Source organism: Haplochromis burtoni, unplaced genomic scaffold, assembly GCF_018398535.1.
Source record: "Haplochromis burtoni strain Fernald_Lab_line unplaced genomic scaffold, NCSU_Asbu1 Contig_583, whole genome shotgun sequence".
NCBI classification, from domain to species: Eukaryota; Metazoa; Chordata; class Actinopteri; order Cichliformes; family Cichlidae; genus Haplochromis; species Haplochromis burtoni.
Window position 1 is genome coordinate 221,383 of NW_024582944.1, and position 23,916 is coordinate 245,298.

The 23,916-nt window shown below is 37.8% G+C and overlaps 2 protein-coding genes across 5 annotated transcripts in view; one reads left to right on the top strand and one right to left on the bottom strand.

The window, feature by feature from the left end:
* Nucleotides 1–2,647, top strand: part of plppr1 (phospholipid phosphatase related 1) — a 60,829-nt gene extending 58,182 nt beyond the window's left edge. For 3 of the 4 annotated variants that reach the window (XM_005948264.3, XM_005948265.3, XM_042214539.1), the window contains 2 exons: nucleotides 568–699; nucleotides 1,259–2,647. In XM_005948264.3, the coding sequence (XP_005948326.1) occupies nucleotides 568–699; nucleotides 1,259–1,291 (165 nt within the window). In that variant the 3' untranslated portion in view covers nucleotides 1,292–2,647. The other variant, XM_042214540.1, reaches the window with a different exon arrangement.
* Nucleotides 2,648–4,983: 2,336 nt separating this feature from the next.
* The window catches only part of grin3a (glutamate receptor, ionotropic, N-methyl-D-aspartate 3A), a 54,113-nt gene continuing 35,180 nt past the window's right edge, over nucleotides 4,984–23,916 (bottom strand). Inside the window, exons 6-10 of the mRNA XM_005948267.3 lie at nucleotides 22,497–22,612; nucleotides 21,619–21,770; nucleotides 17,173–17,334; nucleotides 16,839–16,909; nucleotides 4,984–7,298 (exon numbers count right to left, since the gene is read on the bottom strand). Coding sequence (XP_005948329.1) covers nucleotides 6,740–7,298; nucleotides 16,839–16,909; nucleotides 17,173–17,334; nucleotides 21,619–21,770; nucleotides 22,497–22,612 — 1,060 coding nt within the window. The 3' untranslated portion in view covers nucleotides 4,984–6,739. The remainder of the gene's footprint in view (nucleotides 7,299–16,838; nucleotides 16,910–17,172; nucleotides 17,335–21,618; nucleotides 21,771–22,496; nucleotides 22,613–23,916) is intronic.

Sequence of the window (23,916 nt, forward strand, 5' to 3'; positions counted from 1 at the left end):
TAGAGTTTAGTATGGGGGGAACAGTTAATGATGAATAACGGATTTTCAGAAACCTACTATAGAGACTGTCATTCTCCTATCCTCACCTGTACCTTTCCAAATGAGCCATATCAATTCATACAATGACCAAAATCAGCTGAGCTGCCCTTTCCTTGAAATTTGTGAATTAGTGAAATCTCAACAGCTGTTGTTGTGGATTATCATACTATTTATTACATATATTCATAACCCTTTGGATGAATTGTAGACACTTGATCTTCAAGTCAACATTTCGGTTTGCCCATTTATTTGCAAAACGTATCAGTGATCAACCTCGGCTATACCTCCTTAAATCACCGTAGCAACTTTACTGATGATAGCATTAACCTCAAAGCACCACTGTGCAGCCTCACCAAGATGTGAACACGGCTGTAACATCAAGTTACGCTACAAAGTCTCTTCACTCGTTTTATAGAGTTTAAACAACTTTTTCGGACTTTTTGTGTTTGAGTTTCTAATGTTCGTGTGATTTGCTGTGTCTTTCTGCCTGTCTCACTATTAATGTTAAACTGTCCTCATACCTTACAGGGTATATGTGTGGTGAATAACTTCAAAGGTGTCCACAGTGCAGCGGCAAAACAGAAGACTGAGGAGTACCGCGGTCTGCCTCTGATGACTTTCCCCCGTGTGGAGAGCCCACTGGAGACCCTGAGCGCACAGGTAGCTAAAAACACTTAACCTGGAATCCCATAAACTTTAATCTCTATGATGCACATTATCTTTCTTCATTAATTGGCAGAATTCCCTCAAGGCCTGCAGCTTAAAGCAAATTCCTCCCCTCAGATAAGGAATTCTGTAATTCTGGAACTTGGTGTCACTGTAATTTATTGCCATGTACTTTTTTTCTACTTTTTCATGCCCTTTTTAGAAGGTCCAAGTGAGGGTGGTGCATAAATCCAAAGATAATTTTCTGTTATCAATAAGTTATTTGGTTAAAAATGTACTCTCCTTCTTTCTCTTTCTTTCTATATCCTTTCTTTCTTTCTTTGTTCACTAAGCAATGACACGTGGCAGGCTTGACGTTTGCACTTCACCCCTTTCCTCCTAACCAAATGCACAGAAACTTAACACAGAGCACTCTTGGCACTAGCTGACACGTGATTTCCTCTTCCTTTTCATTTCCACGCTTTCTGTTTCCATCCACTTCATTTCTTTCTTTGTCTTTCTCTACCCCTGTCCCTTTTCCCCCCCCCATACTCCCTCCAACATCCATTTTCAGAACCACTCGGCATCGATGACAGAGGTCACATGACTAAGGGGGCAGCACCGGGTCACGTTTGCGTCTCCACAGCACTTCCAGACACAATGACGAGGACGCATGTCACGTGGCTCCGAATGCTTACAAAAACCACTCCTGATATATCTGTTTAAATCACCTGGGGGACAAAATACACCATGTTTGCAGTGGTTTTCATTTAGTTGGGCTATGCTCAGTTCAACCTCCCAAGGCACACAGATCAGGCAACAATATCACAAATCGCAACATAAGCACAGATTGTTTTTCCAGGTTATTTGAGATCATTGAAACATGGGACATTTTTTTCCTCCAAGGTGTGCTGTTTGTAGTTAGAGGACGGTGTTTTGTACATTTTGTATGAGCGAGTGCCGTAGCCTATCCTGACGATGTTAAAACCTGCACACTTCCTGTCAGCTGACTCACTCTGTTTTACATCACATCCTGCCGGGTGAAATGCCTTGTCAATCACCACATGTACCCCACTCGGTTAGAAAAATCTGCTATGGAAAAAAAAATATTGATGTTGTTGTTCTGTGGTGTTTGTCATTTGTACAGAAAAAAGACAGAATCCTTCTTTTTATTATCTCTGTACATTAACTGACCATGTCAGGTCATATTTTTTATGGATTTTTGTTAATATGTATGACTATTATGATCCATTTGGACCTGTTTGCCTGCTGTAAACCTGGATATGTTTTGGTATCAGTTGTTTGGGGAACAACTCCTCTCCCCTTAGGAGGAAATGGCAAGGATGAGTCACTGAATGCTCAGAAAATGTGTTTGTGCACCTGTAGTGACATGTCATCAGGCTAAATATACAAAAATCTGATTGGCTTAAATGCATGGTATCAGTGTGCTTCACCCCAATTTGCAGATTTACTTTGATGTTAACAGGAAGCTCTCTATGGAGAGATCCAGAGGAGCTAGCCCGTGCCAGATCCGTGTATAGACTATGCTGGTATGGTTTTCCAATTATATTTACTGAAATTCCAATGGAAGACATCCCTAATAAGTACATGGCGAAAAATATAAGAGATTCTTTTCAAGTGAAACTGAGTAATTTACTTGAGGCCTGGTTAGTCCTCCTCACTGAAAACCAGGCTAATGACTCCTGCTTCACTTTTCCTCCTCGAGGTACCCCTCCCTCTCCCCAACCCACCAGTGGATTGTGATGCAATGTTGTGATTCCATTTCCTATTGGAAGATATGCCCAGCATGAAGAGAGAAGTCAAGATGTTTTATAGATATTACTCATTATCATTGTGATTACAATTGTCTTTTACTTTGAGAACAAAAAAAGGCATTTCAGCTGAAATGCTACATATATTTTCTTTCTTCGTTTGTCCAAAAAAATTAAATAGTCAGTAGCAACAGTGTGTCCTCTTGTGTTTCTTTTTATGTACCCAAACGCTTCAATGAGAATGGTAACTTTTCATTTACTTAGAAAATATGTGACCAACGACAAGGACAATCCATCTTGACAGTCAGTACTTGTAAGTTACCTTGATGCAAGAAGTGTGAAACGTGTCTGTCCTTGTGTTTGTCTGAATATCCAGAGATTTGTTTTCATTACTTACCATTTTTCCCCCTGATTTGAGCCTTGCAGTGTCACTTCAGCTGCATACAAATCCTACCTCCTTTGCTGTGTCATCTGCATGCTAAAAATGCAGTCACATTATCCTTCCAGTCAACAAGTTTCTGATTATAGGCCAATGGATAAATGTTGATCTGAGCGATCACAGACTGTTGGACCATTCGCTGTGATGTAACGTAATATAATGTATGAAACTGGATGAGTACCCATTAGATTAATTAATTCTCCAATACCTAAACACTGTGCATCATCATTTCTATGAGTGTGTTACATACTCCTGAAGGTTAAAAGTTGAGCCAGTGTTAACTCTTGATTTCATTTGAATAGTAAATAGATGGATTTTTATTTGCAAGATGGAAGTGTAATGCAGTTGGTCCTTAATCACTAAATGTCACTGGATTATTACAGGAACAGCCCAAGGACATATTGCATTCCTAGGTTGAAGAAAACCAAAACAGGTTTGTTATTCAAGATGTTTGAGTTACAAGACAATTTCACTGAACAAACCTTCAGTTCAACCAAAATATTGCAACCATATGCAACAGACTTGCAATCTCATTGCCTTTGAAATGGTTGCTTTCTAGTTAAGCACTAGATCTGCAGCCACTTGCAGTCAGTTGCCATCTTCAAGGTGACTTTGGTATGTTAGGATGGCAATAAAACGACAATAAGACAGTCGGTCTACTATCGAAGCTGTCTGTGTTAATACAGTTAATAAACTGTGATAAATTGATGTAAATTGCAAATCTTTTGGTTTCTACATGCACAGAAATTCACATTAACAACTTAAAATCATAGACTTCAAATGTAGAAAATCACACAGGCCTGTAACCAAAATATAACGTGTTGGCAACCCTGTGAGTCAAATAGTCTACTGGAGAGGAGTTGTGCTCATAGACATAGACAGACTGACTAAGATTGATTGATTGATAGGTTGATAAGATTCTGATGAGAAAAAGCCACATATTTCCAGACATATTGAAATATGCTAATATTCACATGTTCACTCAAAGCCTAACATGTTAAACATAAAAGCAGTCAGTTATTCTAAAACAGAGTTGTAAGATTACTGCTTTTAGAGGATATGCATCCCTGGAAACTGAACTGTGAGCTGTTGCAATGATTTGTTTTAGACCATCTGTTTTAACAGAGTGCGGCTACACCAATGACTTCATAGGCATGGTGTCAGTCAGCCTAGAGTTGACTGTGAGTGTATGCTCAGTAAATGTAAACATTAATTAATCTGGCAGTCAGTGTTTGAATCAAGCAGTCAACCCTGAGACCATGACCCTAAATTTCGAGTTTAATAAAGAACGTGTACGAGTACACCTTAAGGGTTGTTTTTGAATGAAAAGTTAAGTAAAACGAATGCCGATGACTGAAATTTGAGTCTGATCCTTCATATTGTTGCTTTGGGGGTGAAGCCAGAAGAAAAACGGGATGTTTAAGTGAACCTGTGTTTACACAGGCACTCAAAAAAACACCATGAATATGGCTTTATTCTTCTTTCATGTTATAACTTGTGACAGGCAGCCCTTCTTTTCCCTCACACCACAGCCCTGTCCAGCTGCTACCTGTGCTACCTAGAAAAGTGATTAAAATGAGCATAGTTGTGCTAAAACCAGGTTATTTAGCTTCTCTAGTGATTCATCCTGTTACAGCCGCGTCGACTTCACTGATGTTTATGTCATAGCTAAGCGAGGCGTACACGCACAGAGACACAAAGAAAGCTGACGGCTCAGTCTGTGCACTTGCTCTTTTGCTCTGTCAGGTATTCATTTCAGCTGTGACAGCCTGCGCTTACCCTGCAGACACACTGGCTAAATAGATAGGAGCTGTTTGTGTTTGTGTGTGCGGCGGTATTTTACCATGCCGTGTCTTCGTAAAATGTCATCGTTAGCTGTTCTGAGTATGCCTTCCTGTCCAAATTGCTGTCCCCTAGCAATATGAGTGAAGAATAGCAACAACCAAATGTAGTTTGCAAGGTAGGGAACAAACCTCTGAGTGGTTTGAGTTTTTTAAATATATAGCTGCTGTACGTTTTTATAAAATAATCTATTAAAATGAGCTGGAATAAGTAACTACAGATGAATCTAAATGGTGAAGCTTTTATAAATACAAAAAAAAGTCTGGTTTGCAGTGGCTGTCAGCCATTGTTCTCAAGTGTCAATTCACACTTGTCTCTCTTACTGAAGCTGGGGACTCGTAAGTGCAAGGAAATACCTTAAATCCTCTTAAAATCATTGAGCTTTTGGTCTTCCTTTGAGTCACTTGGCAGTAAATCCACTTTGCTGCCAGATATAAATGAGATTAAGGATTCTAAAAAACCTGTTTGAAATAAGTTGTTTTGCAACGAGCAGCGTCAAGGTTTTGGAGGCATAATAACTTAAAACCAAGGTTGAGGTAGGAGCAAGCCTCAGAGTCTTAGCATGCCACACTCTGCTTTCTAATTTGTACAGGAAATCATTTACAGACCTGTAAAATTGAACATTTTTAAGACACTGGGGGGAAAAAGAAATGCAGCAACTAAGATAAGTGCAAAGAAGATATTTAATAACAGAACATGTCCAAACCCAAATGATGCAAGGAAACAGGGCCCCAGAGAGGGAACTGTTGTGTTGTGTTCATTTTTGAATGCAAATCACATTTAATAACGTGTCAGAGTTAAACTAGTGGTCTGTGTTCATACAGTTACTATTTAACAGCTGGCTTAAATGAGGAACTGAAAAGTATGTATTTTGTGTCACAATGTTACAAGAGCACCAGTATGACCTCAAGAGCCTGGACAGAAAGGTTTTGTTTTGGGTCCCTGACCGCGGAAAAAGCTGGAGACTGTTCAATTTAATCCTGTTTTAGGTTTTATGTTGCCAGCTTGCCATTGTTGTGATCTCACTGTGAAATACTTCTATACCCTAACTCAAACTCTGACAAGTTAAGGTGACTTTGTTTATTCAGTGTGCATCAGTGAAGTGCAGGACATTATACAGTGACCCATAAATAAGATTGTGTGTACGCTTATTATAATCCACCATAAAATGTCAACCTGGTGTTCATTACGTATGTAAATGTGTCTTGCGAAAGCTTTATCTTTTTAAAAAAATGATTACATCTAACCACCCGACCGACCCTTTCAAAAGCTTATTAGAGAAAAAATACCCCTAATCAATACAAACATGCTACCAAAAGCAAGAAACATCAATGGTAATAGCTGAAAGATACAAGGTTTCAGCAAGACACACAAACATGAAGACTGAGATGACTGGGTTCAACCTCAGGTCATTTGAAATCCTCAGTGAGTCTTAAAAGACTCAGGTGAATTAGTCTATTAAGCTTAAATACCAAAGAGTCCTCATATCTGTGATCAGGCTTAATGTCATAGCAAGCAAATCTGTACCCTTGGAAAAATGAGGTTTTAGGGGGGGAGGCATGGCAGGGACAAAAGGAAGAAATAAACAGGAAAAAGGTAAAAGAACCAGATAGGCATGAAAAGGAGTTAAAGAATTGTAATATAAGGGAAGTTGAGAGGGGCAAGGAATTGCAAAGCTCTTCAGTGATACAACAGAACAGATTTGGTTCAAGATCCCTGGTTCGCCCTTATCCAGCACCTCTCATCTAATTCAATCTCATGTTCCAGGAGTGAGAAAATGTCCTACTTGGAATTGCAGAGCAGGATCTGATCACTGCCGAACATTTCAGTGCAGTGTTGAGGGGAGCTCCAGAGCCATAAGGAGGATCCTGCTATTGGAAATCGGTGAGGCTTCTAACTTCAGAACTCAGGCAAGGATTTGTTCCGGGACCCAGCTGAGGTTTTGAAAACTAGTCCAGTGTGTTAACCAGGGTTCTCTTTCCTGGACAAATTGGGACTGGCTTCACAGCTCCGGACATGTGTTTTTCTGTTGTTTAATCTGCTGGTGGGTCTGGGTATACTGAACAAACTGGTTAGACTGGTGTGAAGTGGGCTGACTGGGTGCAGTCTGGTTTGCTTGCTGGTTTTCTGATTGGTACTGTTCAAGCTCTCTCTTCCTCCTCATGGCAGACTGCAGCTGCTGCTTGATTACAAGGATTTGACTCTCCAGTTCTGACAGTTCTTGAACCAGCGGGTTCCGTCCCAGACCTGGACCGCAGTCGCCCACTCCCAAAGCACGGCACTGCCCAGAACTGCCCTGCCCTGGCCCCAGTCCTTGGTCCAAACCCCTTCCTAACAGGTCAGAGCGACCATTAGAGGTAGTTACTATAGGCAGGGGTTTCTCCAGCAGAGGGAGAGAGTGGGGATGAGGGAGGGGAGAAGGGGGCGGTGGAGGAGGGAGATCCTGGGATGACGGGCATTCCAGGTCGTTTTGCATCTCTTGTGGAAGGATCCTTCGCCTGTTGCAGTAGGACGACTCTGCAGGATTCCAAGGCGCAGACTGGTTGTTTCCCTCATTGCACCTGGAAATAGGAGAAACCTTCATCAGTTCATCTGACTGCATGTTTACTGTACAATATAAAGCGCCTTGAGGCGACTTTTGTTGCCATTTGGCGCTATATAAATAAAATTGAATTGAACTGAAATGTTTCCAGTCTGAATCCAATATAAAATCAAGGCATCAGCTATGGCTAAACCATGAGTTGCCACTGCACACACAATTCTGAACGTGTTATATGACAAACAGCAATTTACACAGAGCTGGACTGAAAGAGTTGAACAATTTCCAGAAGATTGCTTACGGGGGTAAAGACTGGAAATGATTGCTATGGGGGTTACATTGAGTCTTGGAAGAATAGCAGTGTGACTGCTTACTAAGAAATAGTTTTTCGCTTTTCCTTAAATATGTCATTACATGAAAAGGGTGTTCTTTGGGTATTGTCCTGTTTATTGTTTGTTTTGTCTACACAAGCACCACGTTCTTAGGGATGACTTATGGCTCTGCTGGCTGATCAGTAGACAACATTTAAATATCATTTTTGAATCATCATGAAACTTTGGACATTTGTTTAACATAGTTGAATCCTACTGACTGTGGTATTCGAATAAGAGACATTGCTTTTATTCTTGAGATAGCACCTTTCTACTCTACCTGAGCAGTCAAAGCGTTTTACACAACTTGCCTCATCCATTCATAGCACTTTTTTTTTCAATGAATTTTTCTACGTAAGTGCTTTTTATCTAGCATTCAAACACATCGTTCCTCTGAATGCATTGGAGAGCAATTTGCAGTTAGTATCTTGCTCAAGGATCCTCAAGAGTGTGAGTATGGTAATATACTGATGTTTTTTCTAGCAGGCAGACAAAATCTTCTCATTCGGTGCATAAAAGATAATAGTTTTTTTTTTATTACTTAATTATTAATAAAGGTTTTACATATTTTTTTACAACAGAAAAGGAACACAACAAACAAACAAAAACAACAGTAACAAAACAAGCAGTCGACTGAAAAACACAGTTTTTTCCCTACAAAGCAATTCTGGCAGTGAGAACATGACTTTATATTCATGAATTGACAACACATCTACAGATGTAAGAGCAGCCTCGGCGAGGCATACAGAAGTTTATATAGATGTGAGTAGGCACAAACAGGAATTAAAAATAAATAAATCCCATTCTAATTTCAGATAGATTTCAACCACTTGTCCCATGTTGTGGTATAAATATTATCTTGCAACCTTAACAAAAAGGTAAGTTTTTCCATTTTATGAATCTCCTCCACAACGCTCAACCAGTCGTCCAGAACAGGGGGGTCAGTACAGAGCCACTTACGAGTAATTGCTTTTTTCGCTGCAGCAGTAGCTGCATTTGAATAAAGCACCAAATCCACACTTTTAAGCTTAAATTTCAAAACTTACATTTAACTACTGATTTTATCTACTGTTCTGATTTTATCTGTTTTGATTTTATATACTGTTTTGTTTGTTTGTTAATTAGTTTGTTTGTTTGCTTGTTTTAATCAATTTTAAATCATGCTTTTTATTTGTTTTTTGTTTCTAATGTCTCTGTAAAGCACTTTGAATCACCTTGTTGTTGAATTGTGCTATACAAATAAACTTGCCTTGCCTAGCAGTAAGAATCTTCAGGAGATATTTGTTATTGCTTGTTAATTGTTCGGGTAAGTCTCCTAAATAAAATGTTATGAAGGGCCGTTGTTTTGATTTAAAGCCTATAGTCCGTTCTATCTTTGATATAACATCTTCCCAAAATTTAGAAAGTTTTCGACAAGACCAGAATATGTGGGTATGGTTTGCAACAGTTTCCCCACACAAGCCAGATAAGCAATGTAAAAGATGCCAAGGGGTTCAGTTCTTTCTGACAAGTTGTTGCCAGTTTCTGATCTCCTATCAGGGCTCGTATTGAAATGACCCCACACATGTTCTCAATGTCTTTCCATCGGGCCCCACAAGTATCATCACACCATTGTATAACTATTTTGAGTTGAGCAGCAAGGTAGTAATCTCGGAGACTTGGGAGGGAGAAGCCGCCTTTATCTTTATGAATTAATAATGTGCTATATTTAATTCTAGGTTTTCCGCCCGCTCCAAATAAATCAAGATATTTGTTTGTCCCAGTCATGGAACTGAGATTTGGGGATTTTGATAGGTAGAGACATAAACAGATACAGTAGTCTAGGTAGGACTAAAAGATGATAGATTTTTAAAGTGATTCTGTAGTATTTCAGGTCATTCCAGGTAATGAGGACCAAACCCTCCTCATTTAATTGCTTTTTGCCTCCCTAAGGAAATGCCGGTATATCTATCCTGTTAAGCCCGTGTACATTTCTTGGTAAAATGAAACAAAACAAAACAATTTTTTTAAAGAAAAGCTGTGGGTGGATATTAGCTTGGCTTAAGGCCTTGCCAGTATATAAAGACACCTTGACTAACTAGCAGCCAGATGCTGCAGATCAAATGCACTTGATTATCTGACCAATAGCAAGTGTGACCACCACTAGTTTGGTTCAGTGGAGCATTCAGGCGTGTTGCCACAGTCTTCCCAGGATGGGCGCAACAGCAAATTCACCCCAAGTCATACCTTCAAATGTTCATGTTCATGTATATATGTCAATATGACAATATGACAAAATGTCAATATGACAGTACAATAAGATCAAAAAAACAAGTAAGTAAGAGGCTGATTGAAAGTGTTGCTCGGAAGAAACCTCCACAGGACCTCTGCACCTTTCAGTTATTGAGTTTATCATGAGCTCCTCTGTATACCAAAGCACTCCAGAGTCAAATGTGAGACCATCTGTACCACAGCTACTGGGCCAGGCCATTGCAACTGGGTGTTGCAATGGTCAAAGTCCTGACAAAGTCCAGGCAGCTGTGTGAACCTGCAAACCTCAATGAACTGAAGAGACTCTGTCAAGAAGAGTGGGCCAAAAGTCCCCGATGTGATAGACTGGTAAAGTCATGCAGAAAATGAAAGCTTCAAGTTATTGCTGCTAAAGGTTGCTCTACGAGGTCATGCAGTGGACTTTTTCCACATAACTGTAGTAACAAAGATCCTCTAGCAGGTAATCCACCAAATGGATGACCTGAGTAATAAGTACTGGACCGTTTCCCAGTTATATTTGTGCTCTACTTGTAGTCCAAGTTCTATGGACCATTTAAAACGTTGCTGAATGCAAGTAAAACATCCATATGGAGAGCATAAAAAGGGAATGCATTTGCCAAACTGTGATCTCAAAAGTATTGGTTATCTTCCCACAATGACAGTTTGTTATTAGCTTTTTTAAAAAGCCCTACATCTGCACATTCATTGTTGTTCCTAAAGGCTAGGCCATCAAAAAACAGCCGGTGGGTCTCTCTGCTTTGTTTTTGGAATTTCTTAAAGTACATCTCATTATCGGACTGGCTGAATGGTTATATTGCCAATTCAGTTTTGTCAGAACTTTGAACCTGGTGTTCAAGTTTGAAAAACCACAGGAATAGCAGCAACTCACCAAATAATATTTGGCAGATGCTTGGATCCAGTCTTATGCACAAGTTTTTTTAATGAATAGGCTATCACCACATGTAGGTACTGAACACAAAAAAAGAAGACATTGCCAGAGCTCAATATAGAAGTCAAATTCATGTCCAATTAATTTCCTCTGCCACCAGCCCTGATCCCCAAAACCTTTCCTATCCAACCCCAGGTCCACTGTGATCTTTGCGCTAACAAGCACTAGCAGCAGTAATGTGGACTGAAGGTCCAGAGAGACATTACTTTGACACAACACCACGGATTTCATGTTCATTTGCACCATTAACATGTATTACCTTACAAATCCTCTCTTTTCCTCCCTCCCCCCTTTTGCTGTCCTCCATTCTTAGTAGCACTATGATCCTTAATCATTGTCCAATGTACATCATTCCTCTTGCCTTTTAAAAATTATTTAATATCACGTAACAAGCAACGTAGAAGGATAACAAACAAGAAAATATTAATTCACAATTCAAAGAGGTTTGACTAGCACTTCAAAGCTACACAACCTCTGAAGAACATGTAACTGTAGTTCACCTTGGTGATATGTCAGTTTCCTTGATTGTGCTGACTATGAAAATAAACCCATGTTGAAAAAGATTAAAAAGGCATGTAAAAAAATCACAGCAAGAACTTAATAGGAAGAAGATAGAAATAAAGGCATTTACACTACATAAATGAGAAGTTGAGAAGATGAGTGTTCTGTTATCACTAGAGAAAATACCACTGTGTCCTTGCTTTTATGCTTCACCAACCATGGAAATGTTTGCTAGAGGCTGAGGTTGCCCTTATCATTTAAACTGATTTTGTAAATTTAGCTATTATTCCATTGTTTAGTTCAGTTAGTATATAATAAGCTTCATTTATTTCTTCATTGTCTACTATTGATTTATTAAAGATTATGAGCTGTTTGGTTAAGTTAGAGAATTAAAAGCCAAGGGAAATATTCAGTGTTACAATTTAAAGAAGCACACAATTTTTGTAAAATATGCATTTAACAAAATTATATTAATGATTCAAAATACAAAAAGTCAAGTTAAGAAAACATATTTTATGTATACAAACTGTAGTCCATAATAAAAATACCTCAGATTGCCTTAACTGTCTGCTCTTTATTACTGAAGATGAAAATACAACTTTAAAGTATATTAAGGACCAATAAAACATATTCCCTCTCAACTCCAATGTTTGCTGTAGGCCTTATTGAACTTGAAGTCTAACAAAAGAACAACATTTCTTTTCTTTTCCTTTCCAAAAAGAAACTTTTTAAAATCTACTGGACCACCTCTGCAAGCTGAAAAAACAAAACAAACTAACATGATTTTATTAAAGCAGTGAAGATGAGATACTCTCATCACACAAAGTAAAGCCTAACAGACGAGCTCTTTGAATCAAAGGAATTTTCACTTGGTGATAAAAAAAAGTAACAGGGAGAATTTAATCTGATACTCCAGACATCAAAAGAGACTAAAGCTGACACACAACATGAAAAGAGTTGTTTTTAATTTTATTAAATTCATATGTGCATCTTTTTGACAGGAGGACACCTGCACTTGTGTCTGCAGTAAAAGATGGAGCATTTTGAAGTCTTGAGATAATCATGGAAGTTTCAGCATTTACAAATGTAACCAGTAGGAAGTTCTTCAACTATTCTATAACTATTACATTCTATACAGGTCAAATTTGACTAATTTTAATGTTTGAAATAAGTAAAAAATAAAACAAATTTCATCCTTTAAACCAGTCTTTTTCCAAAGTGACCCAAAATACACAAAAAATGTAATATTTTAATTTTTCATACTGTTTTACAGATGTTAAAAATTTGTGTACACTGCTCAAAAAAGAACACCTTAAAAACAATGAAAATTATGCTGCATATTCTGACATTGACTAATGCATTAACGTTATATTATTGTTGATTTAATATTTAAAATTAGCTTTTTTTTTTAATATTATAGCATTAAGCACAGTGTTTAACATGGTTATATGATAAACCCCATAAAAGTAGATAAAATATATTTGAATCGTCACAGCTGTTATCTTTTTATCTTTTGGTAAAACAGGAAATTATGTTACTTGAAAATAGATGTATGTATGCATATCAATTGATATATATTTCCAATTTCGGTTTAAACACTTATTATGAAGGAATTCTGGGCCAGATCAAAATGGAACTGGAGCATACTGTGAAGGCAGGAAATATGACCAGTATGTAAGTTCTGAACGAAGTGAGATATTCACAGGTAGGTCCCCGGTGTGTTTGAGAACATTTAGATTGAAAGAAATAGAGGTATGAGGTCTTTGCACTGTCAGCACTAAAGCATTTGTGGAAAATTAAGGCTTTTAAGCCAAAGGTGAAGTAAAAGGAGTCAGTTTATAGACTTGTATACTTTAATGTTAACTGACATATATTATCCCTCTTTTCTGCTTATATTATTGATTATTTATTGTTTGTTTTAAAGCACTTCCACTGCTCTGAAAAGTGTGAGATAAATAAAGATGATTCTTTTTCATTAGTGTTCTACAGCATTTCCTCCTTTCGCATTAACTAAAAAGCTGGATTCCTTCATTGTTTATCCATCCATCTGAGCAATTTTCCTTGATTTGGTATTCAGGGTGCTAACTCTGAGAGCAGCCCCTTCATCTTTTATGAATTGGTACAATGATTGAAACAGTGTTCACACCATTTCAATGGAAAATATATGAACACAGACTTTACTTTTTTTGCCCTTGTAGAAATTACCACCATGCAGTGACCCACAAAATATAATGCTTATCAAGGTCAGAAAGAAAAATGTGCAACATAATGTGTGCAACTCACACTGAAGTCATGTCAAAATTCGAATCATTATTTGTCTGCAACATTCGAACGTGTTCTTGACATAGCACACATTTTTATTCATTTTCTCCAGCCTGAGACAACTTTCCTCTATAATAATGTACTGGATCTATGCTTTAAAATCAAGATGTATGTATAGAAAGACTGTTGTTTCCATGTGTAGTTATTTAAGTTTTGGAAAGTTGCACACCTTTGGTTTTGGAGTGTTATGTTCCGGTTCAAGTCATTTCCTGTTATATTTTGTAATCATTAGTCTTTGTGTATTCTAATCAGTTTTACTTCCTCCCTTTAGTAGTTTTCCATCCTTGATAATTATAATCTATGACCTGATTAATCTGACCGGCGTTGCTTTCTACATCCATTCCCAAACTACCAATTACTCTTCTGTGTCCAATTACTTAATCACTCACCCCAGTATATATACACCCATTTGTTCTCCCACATTGTCTTGTTACTACTAGTCCAGTTTTCTAGTGATTCTTTTCCTGTACCTTTTTTTCTGGAGTTCCTGGTGTTTTTATTTGTTTTGACCCACGTTTTTAGTCTCTGGTTTCCTCTTGTATGATATTTTGTCATGTTTTTGCATTTTGCCTGCCCCATGTCTGCATTACTTATGCTTCAATGCTGTCTTTCTGTGTATTACCACTGGTTGGATTAAAAGGTTAGATTTTTGGTCCTCCTCCAGTGAAATTCTCACAACCCTTCCAACATATATGAAAAGCCAAAAGTAGAAAGATTCAAAGAATGATCAATGATAATTGACATTAAGTGACACATTACATAAAAAAGAAGCTGGGGTAGAGTTTGGTTGCAAAGCAGCTTGAAGTGTGAAGTTAAAATTACCTAAACAGCACGCCCTGCAAGAGATTTGCCAAATGCATATGACTGAACTATTAGCTTGATTTTGTTTCCAGCCTGAACTAAAGATGCCCTCGATTTGAATTATATTCTTTATATGAGAGGCCAAAACAAAACTTGGACACACCAAAACAGCATCCGATAGTATTGAAAATCACAACTTCCAGTACTTGCAGTTATTTTTCTATCTTATGTCAATCAGTGAAGTTTTCTCTCCCTACTTCCGCTTACCTGCAGCAGTTCTCGAAGCTAAAAATTTTTTTTTAAAATTGCATTTTATTCACCAGTAACTTTTATTTTCCTAGCCCGTATATCAGTACAGATGTTTCTATCGACAGTCAAAACAAGACACACGCAGCTTGCTATGCTGAGGTCAGAGGGTGTCTTTTATTAAGCAAAATATAGAATCGCTGCATTGGACTACAGCGTAGAACACCAGTCTCAAGTAAATTACTTTAAAACTAGCTTACAGTTTTTTTGTCTCTTATTTTGACCTGTGTCAGCAGGTTTTTAAAAACAAAATAAAATAAAATAATGCATATTAAATGGAAGGCCACAAAAAAAGAAAACTGTAAATAAAATGATATGAAATACAATGTTAAATAAGTGTACTGGTTATTAAAAAAAACCCAACTAATTTATGTAATTTTAGTATTAGGTATTAAAGAGACGGAACAATTCTCCACTACTGAAACAGAGTATTGTAGCTCAATTGTAACTGATATAATTGGTGTATTCAGAGCGACAGATAATCCTATTTTAGCCTGGCTGTCAGTCATTGCCAGAGCTTCATGACCTTAACACTGTGCTTGATACCAAAGCATGCAATCTTAACTGGCCATCCGAGAATATTTCACGGTATTACAGACACTGCTGCTAATTATCTCACACAGACAGTGTTCTCTGCTGTCTTTGGGTTTTCCTACATCCCAGTTAACACACTTAGGAAATGAAATGTGCTATAGCTTCATCCTAAGTAGTAGTGATTTCCAATTTAATTTCCATCCATGTGTTCCATTTGGTCATCCTGTATAGCGATTTTCAGTACCATACAGTACAGACTAGGACTGATAATGATGCATTTTGGTATCGTTTCGCACAGTTTAATTCTAACTGAAACTGTCTAGAGTATAAAATCCTGCACGGGAAGATCTGATTTCAGTGCTCTGATTGCACAAAAGACACTTTTGACACACAAGTTTTTCGGCAGAGCACTGACAATGAGACGGTAATAATTTCTGACTCTTAGACAGCATGCAGAATAACTTGATTGAATGAGTATAATTATGCAAGAGTAGGCAATCCATCCTCATTACCACAGGCATCCCTCACATGGCCTCGGCTCCATAATTATTAAGTGTATTTAATCCTTACTTTAAGTGCTCCACCTGAGTGTGCTCTCAGTGTGGAGTGAGTGGTAGATGTGAATGAACTATACTATAAAATGGAACTTTATTTTGCTTCTAAGGGGAGACCAAGTAAATCCAAATCAAGACAAAGGGTGGTGGTATGATTAGATGCTTGATGGCTAAATGTGAAAAGGGCAGGGCTACGCTATGGCACAGAGTATCAAAGTGTATGCAACTAATATGTATTAATATGTGCAATTAAATGGCCCCATGCAAAGGACACTGAAAGTGCCTACATGAAGACGCTTTCATGATTTACTGATTCTCCCTTTCTCACCCACTGTTTTCAACAATACCACGTGACGTCAGCGTGAGATTATTTTCTCAATTTCCCTCACTGATAATTGGCTTCCAACAGATTGACCTTTCTATTTAGTTTTTGATTAAAAATGGGTCCCTTAACTTCCATTTGGATGTTAATTGATGTCACTTACTGTTCAGCTTATAATTTGGCCAATGCACCATTTAGCTTTCAAATATTGGCTTCTTACAGGAACACCTTGTTTGCATTTTTAGTCTCAGTCAATGTGGTCTATTTAAGCATGCATCACATTTAGGAGCATTTTTCATCTTCGTTTGTAATATGTAACTATGTTATTGTGTTTAAAAATCCAAAGTGATGGGAAAATAAGCAGCATTTAATAAACAATTCTTACATCACACCTGCGAAAAACAGCAAAAACAACAAAAAAATGGTATAAAGTGTTTAAAATGGATCTGTTGCACCATATACTGAATTTTTTGTAATGTACCGATGAAGATAACAAACAAATGTTCCAAACAATAAATAAATAATTACAACACATATGTGCTCAGATCAGATTCAGATCAGTCACTTAGGGATGGATGTTTCATCAAGTATAGATGATGAAAGACCAAACTGAAATAATACAATGCCCACACTTTAAAGACAATAACAGTACCTCTTTTCAGGCTTTGTAATAGTCGGTAGTTTGTCATCTGTGAAGACTGAGTTGAGGGCCCGGTGTAATCTCTGGAAAACAAGCAACAACATGTGCTTACTGTAAATGATGTGTCTGATTTTTAAGTGTCTGAAAGACTTTACCATAAGCAGCAACAACAAAGCAAGAACAAAAAACAAATGCACAAAATTCGCAAAACCAGAAACTGTAGATAAAAACTATTCATTTTATAAATCTTATTTTTCATAATTGCTTGCACAAACTATTTTTAAATTATAGTGTGACCACAGTCACGGTCACCACATGTGTGTTTGAGTGTGAGTCTGGTCCGTACCTGGCTTGTGTGTAGCCAGTATTTGAAGCGTGGCTCCTTGACCCTTGGGATCACCAGCTTGTACACAATGTGTTCCGCTATGGTGGTCAGCAAAGATAAAGCCACGCCCACACACAACATCACAAACAGACCAGAAAAATGCTTTATACCCATCTGCAGCGTCTGGAGAGAAAGAAATGAGACAATCAGTATATGATAGAGAAGCTTGAGAAAGTGAAAAGGTGGGAAGGATAAAGGAGGTTATACAGGGAGTGTGTATACAGATATGCATATGGAGAAGCAGATGTTTAAAAACAATCCATGAACAGTCAAGTGAAACAGATTGTTTTCGCAGGATGCTATGCAACGGACTATAAAAGTAAAGGCTTTGGCAATTTACTGGTCTGGAGCATTCAGTTGTTTGTTAACACAATGACACAATCTTCCCATGAGTGGATGCCCCAGCACAATTACCCAGAGGTCAGACCTTGCAAGCTCAGAGAAACTGCAAAAAACCCAGGAGCAATACCTCAAATGTTACAGCCTCCAGTTAGCACATTAAATATTAAAGTTCATGACAGTATGATTTAAAAAAAAAAAAATGAACAAGTGTGTGTTTGGAAGTGTTGCAAGCCTCTTCTCTCTAAAAAGAACATGGTAGCACTGTTTATGTTTGCAAAACTGAATCTGAAGAAACCACAAGACGTCTGGATCAATGTCCTTTGAACAGATGAGACCAAAACAAAGATGTTTGGCAAAAAACAAACAAATCGTATCGGCACAAACACCTCTGTCAAGCACAACACTTTAGTGATGATGATTTGGTGGTTGGTGGTTGGTTTTGCAGCCACAGGACCCCTGCACCAAACTATTCTAGAGCCAAATGCTAGGCAATCTGATGAACTGCTGAAGCTTCACTTCGGCCATGCAACAGGGCAATGATCTCAGTACAATGAAGCATAGAACATTGACAACAGAAAGAATCAAGATGTTGCAATGACCCAGTATAAGTCACACAACAGTGTGAGGGCATTACAAAGTCATATAGAAAACAAGTACTTTAAGTTATTCCTGCTAAAGATGGTTTTATAAGTAACTGAATCTGTAATTTAGGGTGTACTTAGATTTTCACAGGACTGCATAGAGTCCTCTTATTCATATGACAGTAAATGACTTTAAGCTTTATACTTATATCTTGAAATTCTCATTGTCTAATTATTTGAGACACACAATGCAATAAATAATATATTAAATGTATTAAATATATATTAAATTAAAAATATAGTAAATATATTGATTACATGTGATTCATATGGATTATTTTGCTCATAAAAAGAAACTGAGGGCAAAATTAAGGGCGATAGCCTCCAAATATCATTACGAAGTCAGTCACAAGTAAAAATTGCTTTAAATAAAAACAGAATAATTTTTCAGAGGACTGGAAATCTGAAGTAAGACCACCTTGCATTTACAAACTCAGGGCAAACACGTCATGAAATTAATTTCAAATCTCTTGGAACAAGTTTTCTCATTCTTCTGAAATATAAGAGAATCCCTCTGGGATGTCACACTTTCGATCAGATTGTGATTGCCTCCTTCACATCTTAATTTACACTCGTTCTGTTCTAAATGTGTCCATATTATTGTGCGAGTCTGTACATGTAGCCATCTACAAATGTGATATAACACTTTGCTTAACTGACCACTTGTTGCAGTTACTGCAGTTACATATATTCTCATAAGAATCTTTTTAGTGCTGAGTGTGCAATAGCTTTTTGATACCGGGGCAGCTGCAGTGATTACATTATAAAGTCATGTTGGTAAAGAATACATGATGGATTAAATTTATCAATGTATTTTTGTGACTTGGCACGCTAGCAGTAATGGAATTTTGGATGGTGGAAGATAATGATTCCTGAGAAGTTGTTGAATAAAGAGAATAGTAACCTTTGGCTGTGCTGGGATACATTTTAAACTCTATAGAAATCCATTGGGATAGGGGAAAAACTACTGCGGTATCCTTCAAAGTCAAGATGAGCTCATTGTATATATGTGACGTTAATCTGATCTAAGGCTACGTTCACACTGCAGGTCTTAATGCTCAATTCCGATTTTTTGATCAAATCCGATTTTTTTTGTCTGGTTGTTCATACTACAAAGGAAATGTGACAGCAAACGCGCTCTAGTGTGAACGGTTCACGGCCCTCAAAGCGGCCCGCATGCGCAAAAGAAGACGTCACACACAACGCCTTCTGTTTGCGGAAGCAAAAATGGCGGCTACAGAGCTAGTAGGTGTTGTTGCAGCAGTCTATCAATTCCTGCACAGTCGTAACCGACAGAATTTTGAGAAATAAATTAGAGAGAGAAGGAAACTGAGAAAAAAAGAGAGCCCGTGCTATAACAATGGCCGCCATGCTTTCTCATTTGTTTTCTCTAGCGCTGATAATTGGCGTCTGTCTTGTGTCAGTGACGTAAAAGACGAATTTAATGCGACATAACCATCAAACAGGAGTCGCTTTCTAAAACATCAGATATGTATCGGACTCAGTACCACATACGAAAGTGACCTATCAGATTTGAAAATATCGGATTTGTGCTGTTCACACTGACATACCATGATCGGATATGGGTCGCAAAAGGACAAAAAAGTCGGATTTGATGCGCTTTCCCTGCAGTGTGAACGTAGCCTAATACTCCAGCTTCAGTGAATAAAGAACACGTTTGAGTCTGTGTCTAATAGCACACTCCAACATTCCTCATTAGCAGTGTTGGCGAGTAACGGAGTACATGTACCGCTGTTACGTATTTAAAATACAAAATATGAGCAACTGTATATACGTTTTGGGGCATGTATTCTGTAATCTGTAGTGGAATACATTTTAAAAGTAACCTTCCCAACACTGCTCATTAGAAGGCTCAGCACATGAAAACACATACTATATGCTACAGGTTTTTGGTAACACACGCTTCTAGGCTCATACCACTATATACAACAATCATTTCTAATGGTGCTGTTATATTTCATCATTTGACTGCATAAATTAGCAGAAAAAAATCAATAAAAAAGCACATCACTTTTATCATCTTCACTTCTTTTATCACCATTTATTTCTCGGTAATGCTAAGTTTGGCCCTCCTAATGTTAAGTAATTGAATAATATGCAATTTATTGGTATTGATTTTATTACTTCAAATGGGATCAGATTCTTTGGGGTGACGGAGAGCTGGGTAAATGCCAGAGAGCTTGGCTACTGTACCTCAGTGAAGCCAATCCATCAGATTTTTCATCTTTTCAGAATCCTTAGGCTTACTGCTGGTGGTAGTCACTCATCGGTATAAATAATTGCTAAAAAAAAGTGCTGAGCAGGGCTAAAACTGGGCCAAGCTTGTCAGTAACTCATATTGCTTATATGACATGAGGGCCCTGCTGATGTTGCCCGATGTATGCAAGTGAACAACAAAGTTTAGAAATCAGTTTAGGTCATTTTAAGTTAATGATATATACTAGATATTTAAAATCATTACCAATAATATGAGAACCCTAAGTGTGCACATGATCACCGTACTGTGGTTTCTGTGAGACAAAAATTGAAATACACACCCAGATGAAGCTAAATATCAGTTGAGCAGGTTTCTCCTCCGTAGCGTTAGGCAGACTGAGGTATGATGGTGCAAAATGAATTGTACCCGGAGCAATTTAAATGTCTGCAGCTCTAGATAGCATCTATAACACGTCTAGCTGCTACACACCGGGAAATGATTCACTTAGGTGACATTGAATCTGTGGCAATGCAACGTGCCACATTGCCACAACTCCTGCTTCTGAGCTCATAAAATGGCAATTTACATTTAAGATTAAGTATTTAGTAGACGCTGTCATTCAAAGGTACAAATCACGAGTGCTTATTTAGGCGACATCCTTGTGATCGACAGACATTATGTTGCCATCCACACAGCAGCTAAGAAAATAAATAAAAAGAACAAAGTACAAAAGGATCAAGCGCAGTATGCTGTGTGCAGTCTGCACTGAGCTATAGGAGCCTCTTTTATAGTGTTTGAAGTCACAGTCGGGGAGAAATATGGCCAGAAATAACTAGTATTGCATTTCTAATAAAACATATATTTCTCATACTACGAGTTACTCGAGAAAATGGCCTCTTTGCATTGACATCTTGTAGTATAATTATTGAAGTAGACTTTATGTGTAGTGAACAAAATATGAAAGATTACTTTTCTGAGTAAGTCACTGTGTGGGGTACATAAGACTTTTCAGAGCTTTCAAATAAAGATTCCACATAAATATTTGACAGCAAAGAAACTTGAGTAAGATTTGAGTAAGACATAAAAATGAGACAAATGCGTTATATTATATTGTTCTGATTTTGAAATTGTAGAAATGATCATTTATGATATAATGAAATGATAAATACGCTCTATTTTCCCTACACTGCCTCGCTTTAATCTTACCTCAGTCACAGCGAAACTGCGCTTCCCGCAGGGAACGACCTTGTACCATTTGTCATGCAGCATGTCCATGAAGCCATCTGACTTGTACTGACTAATAAGCTCCGAGATGTTGGAAGTGAGTGGAGAGTTCTGAGGGAGGCCAATGCCATAGCCTGCCATTGGACACACACAAACACACACAGAGACTCTTTAGCGATTATTCTTCTGTCATAACGGCAAAAACACCTTTTTTCATGTCACCTTCATGCTGCTGTTGTATTCTTTCCCTGGTCTACAGCTATGGGAAAAACAAGCTGCTGAGCTGATACACTTGGAGGTCTGGATAATTTAGCTTTTTTACTTTAAAAAGTCATAATTTTTCCAAAGCAAAGCTTGATGATATAATTATATCTCTGAACGTCTTAGCAGGCCAGGAGAGTGTGACAAATTCAGCAACAGCCAATTGAAGTACCTTTCCTTGGTAGGAAGCGTGCTGATTGATGTGTATTGTATCTTGAAGGCTTAAGAGTGCATTAAGTAATTAACAACACCGCTGGAATGTGGGACTACGATGGCTTGTAATGGAAGCAACCGCCACGGGAACATTTTCACAGCGGGAGGAAGAGGCTTTCTAAATGGACCACAGATTAACAGTAGACACTGGAGAGTGTAAGCTTTTGAAAGCCAAAAGATTAACCACTGTGTAAACGTTGAGTGATTGATATTGTTAAATTTAGGCTTGTTCTAAAATTGCTCATGGTCAGTTAGTCTGCAGTGACGCAGAAAGACCTCTTAAAATCAGGTGATGATTAAAACCAGAGCTGGTGGATGCTATTCACATGTCAGAGTAGTGATAGATTTCATCTAAAATGTTCATAATTGATATGCTCGCACATTACCTTCAATTGCAAAAGGTTTTCCTACTGTTAGTGTTTTACAGTCTGCATCTATGGAGACCTCATAGTCCAACAGTGCTTTGTCCATGATGAATGCATCCAATTTCTGAGGGTCAGCCCTGTAAGCAAAACAACATACTGTAAGTACACTGCAGCTGCAAAAAGTACCCTGTGCACATTCATAACACTCCTCCAGCACAGCATAGTGATGAAATCAAACATTTGTGTTCACTCAAATTTTGCCATCATTCCTCAAGCTAAACAGTAAGAGATTATGCATATATTGTGCTGCATAATTTTGCAGACATAATAAGAATTCAAATATAATTGTAATAAATGTAATTTATATTGTGTGGGTCATTTTTAGGCAGTTGAACTTTGTAATACTACATCAAGTAAACAAACTGGCATTTGCAGTGTGATAGATGGATAATTTGCAAGACTCATCGAGTGATTCTCTCAATATCAGGAGACCAACAGCAAATCTTTTACACTATTTTAAGCCGCCTTCTGAATTTGACATGAAAAATTAATCTTCACCACCTCACGAGACAGTAGCTTAAATGAACCTTAGCTCATTGTCTCACTCTTCGTCTGTGACTCTGAGGCTTATTTTCCCTGTGTCTGTCTTCGTGTCACTTCTCTGACTTCACAGGGTGAGTAGAAAGAATGAACTTCACCTTCAGTCATTCTATTTTAACAGGTCCTACAAACCTTTTTTATGCTCTACCTAACTTCATGTGTAGGGCAGAGCTGAATATATAGGCCCTATAAAAACTGTTTGCATTTTTCTTCTCTGGAAATCAAAACATGCAAAGTTTAATTAACGGTAAAGCACGAAGACTGACTGCAGACATGGTGCTACTTAATGCACAATACAAACTGATAATGAAACCGAAAACAGCGAATAAAGCATAAAAGCATGCAAGAATGAATTGTTTTTCTTTGAGCTTGTGGGCGTTTTACAAAGCCTTTTAAATGGCAGCACACCCTGAAATTATCACTAAGAATGAAATGTAAGTGATTCAACAAATATTTTTGCCTTGTTTGAACTTCATAATTCTGATGCTGGCCTTGCCTTTACTTTTTCCCCAATCCTTTCATTGGCTACCTTTCAGGAAAATTACTGCCTGCCTACAGATTTTTGCCAATTTATTTGTATTCCTCACAAGTCTGTTATATAGAGGTGAGATATTACGTCACAACACTCTGAGAGGCTTTTACAAATCAACTTTAAAATGTCTTTACTGACAGCTAGAGTCTACCGGGATACAAACGCTACAAAGACTTTTTCAAGATATACTGTGTTTTGCTTGTTATCAAGGACAGCGTTTGAAATCTTGCACTATCTTCTCCCTGCAAGCTGCCTGTTCATTATTACCGGCTGAATTATGCTGCAGCTGGCATCCTTGGTCTTTTACCA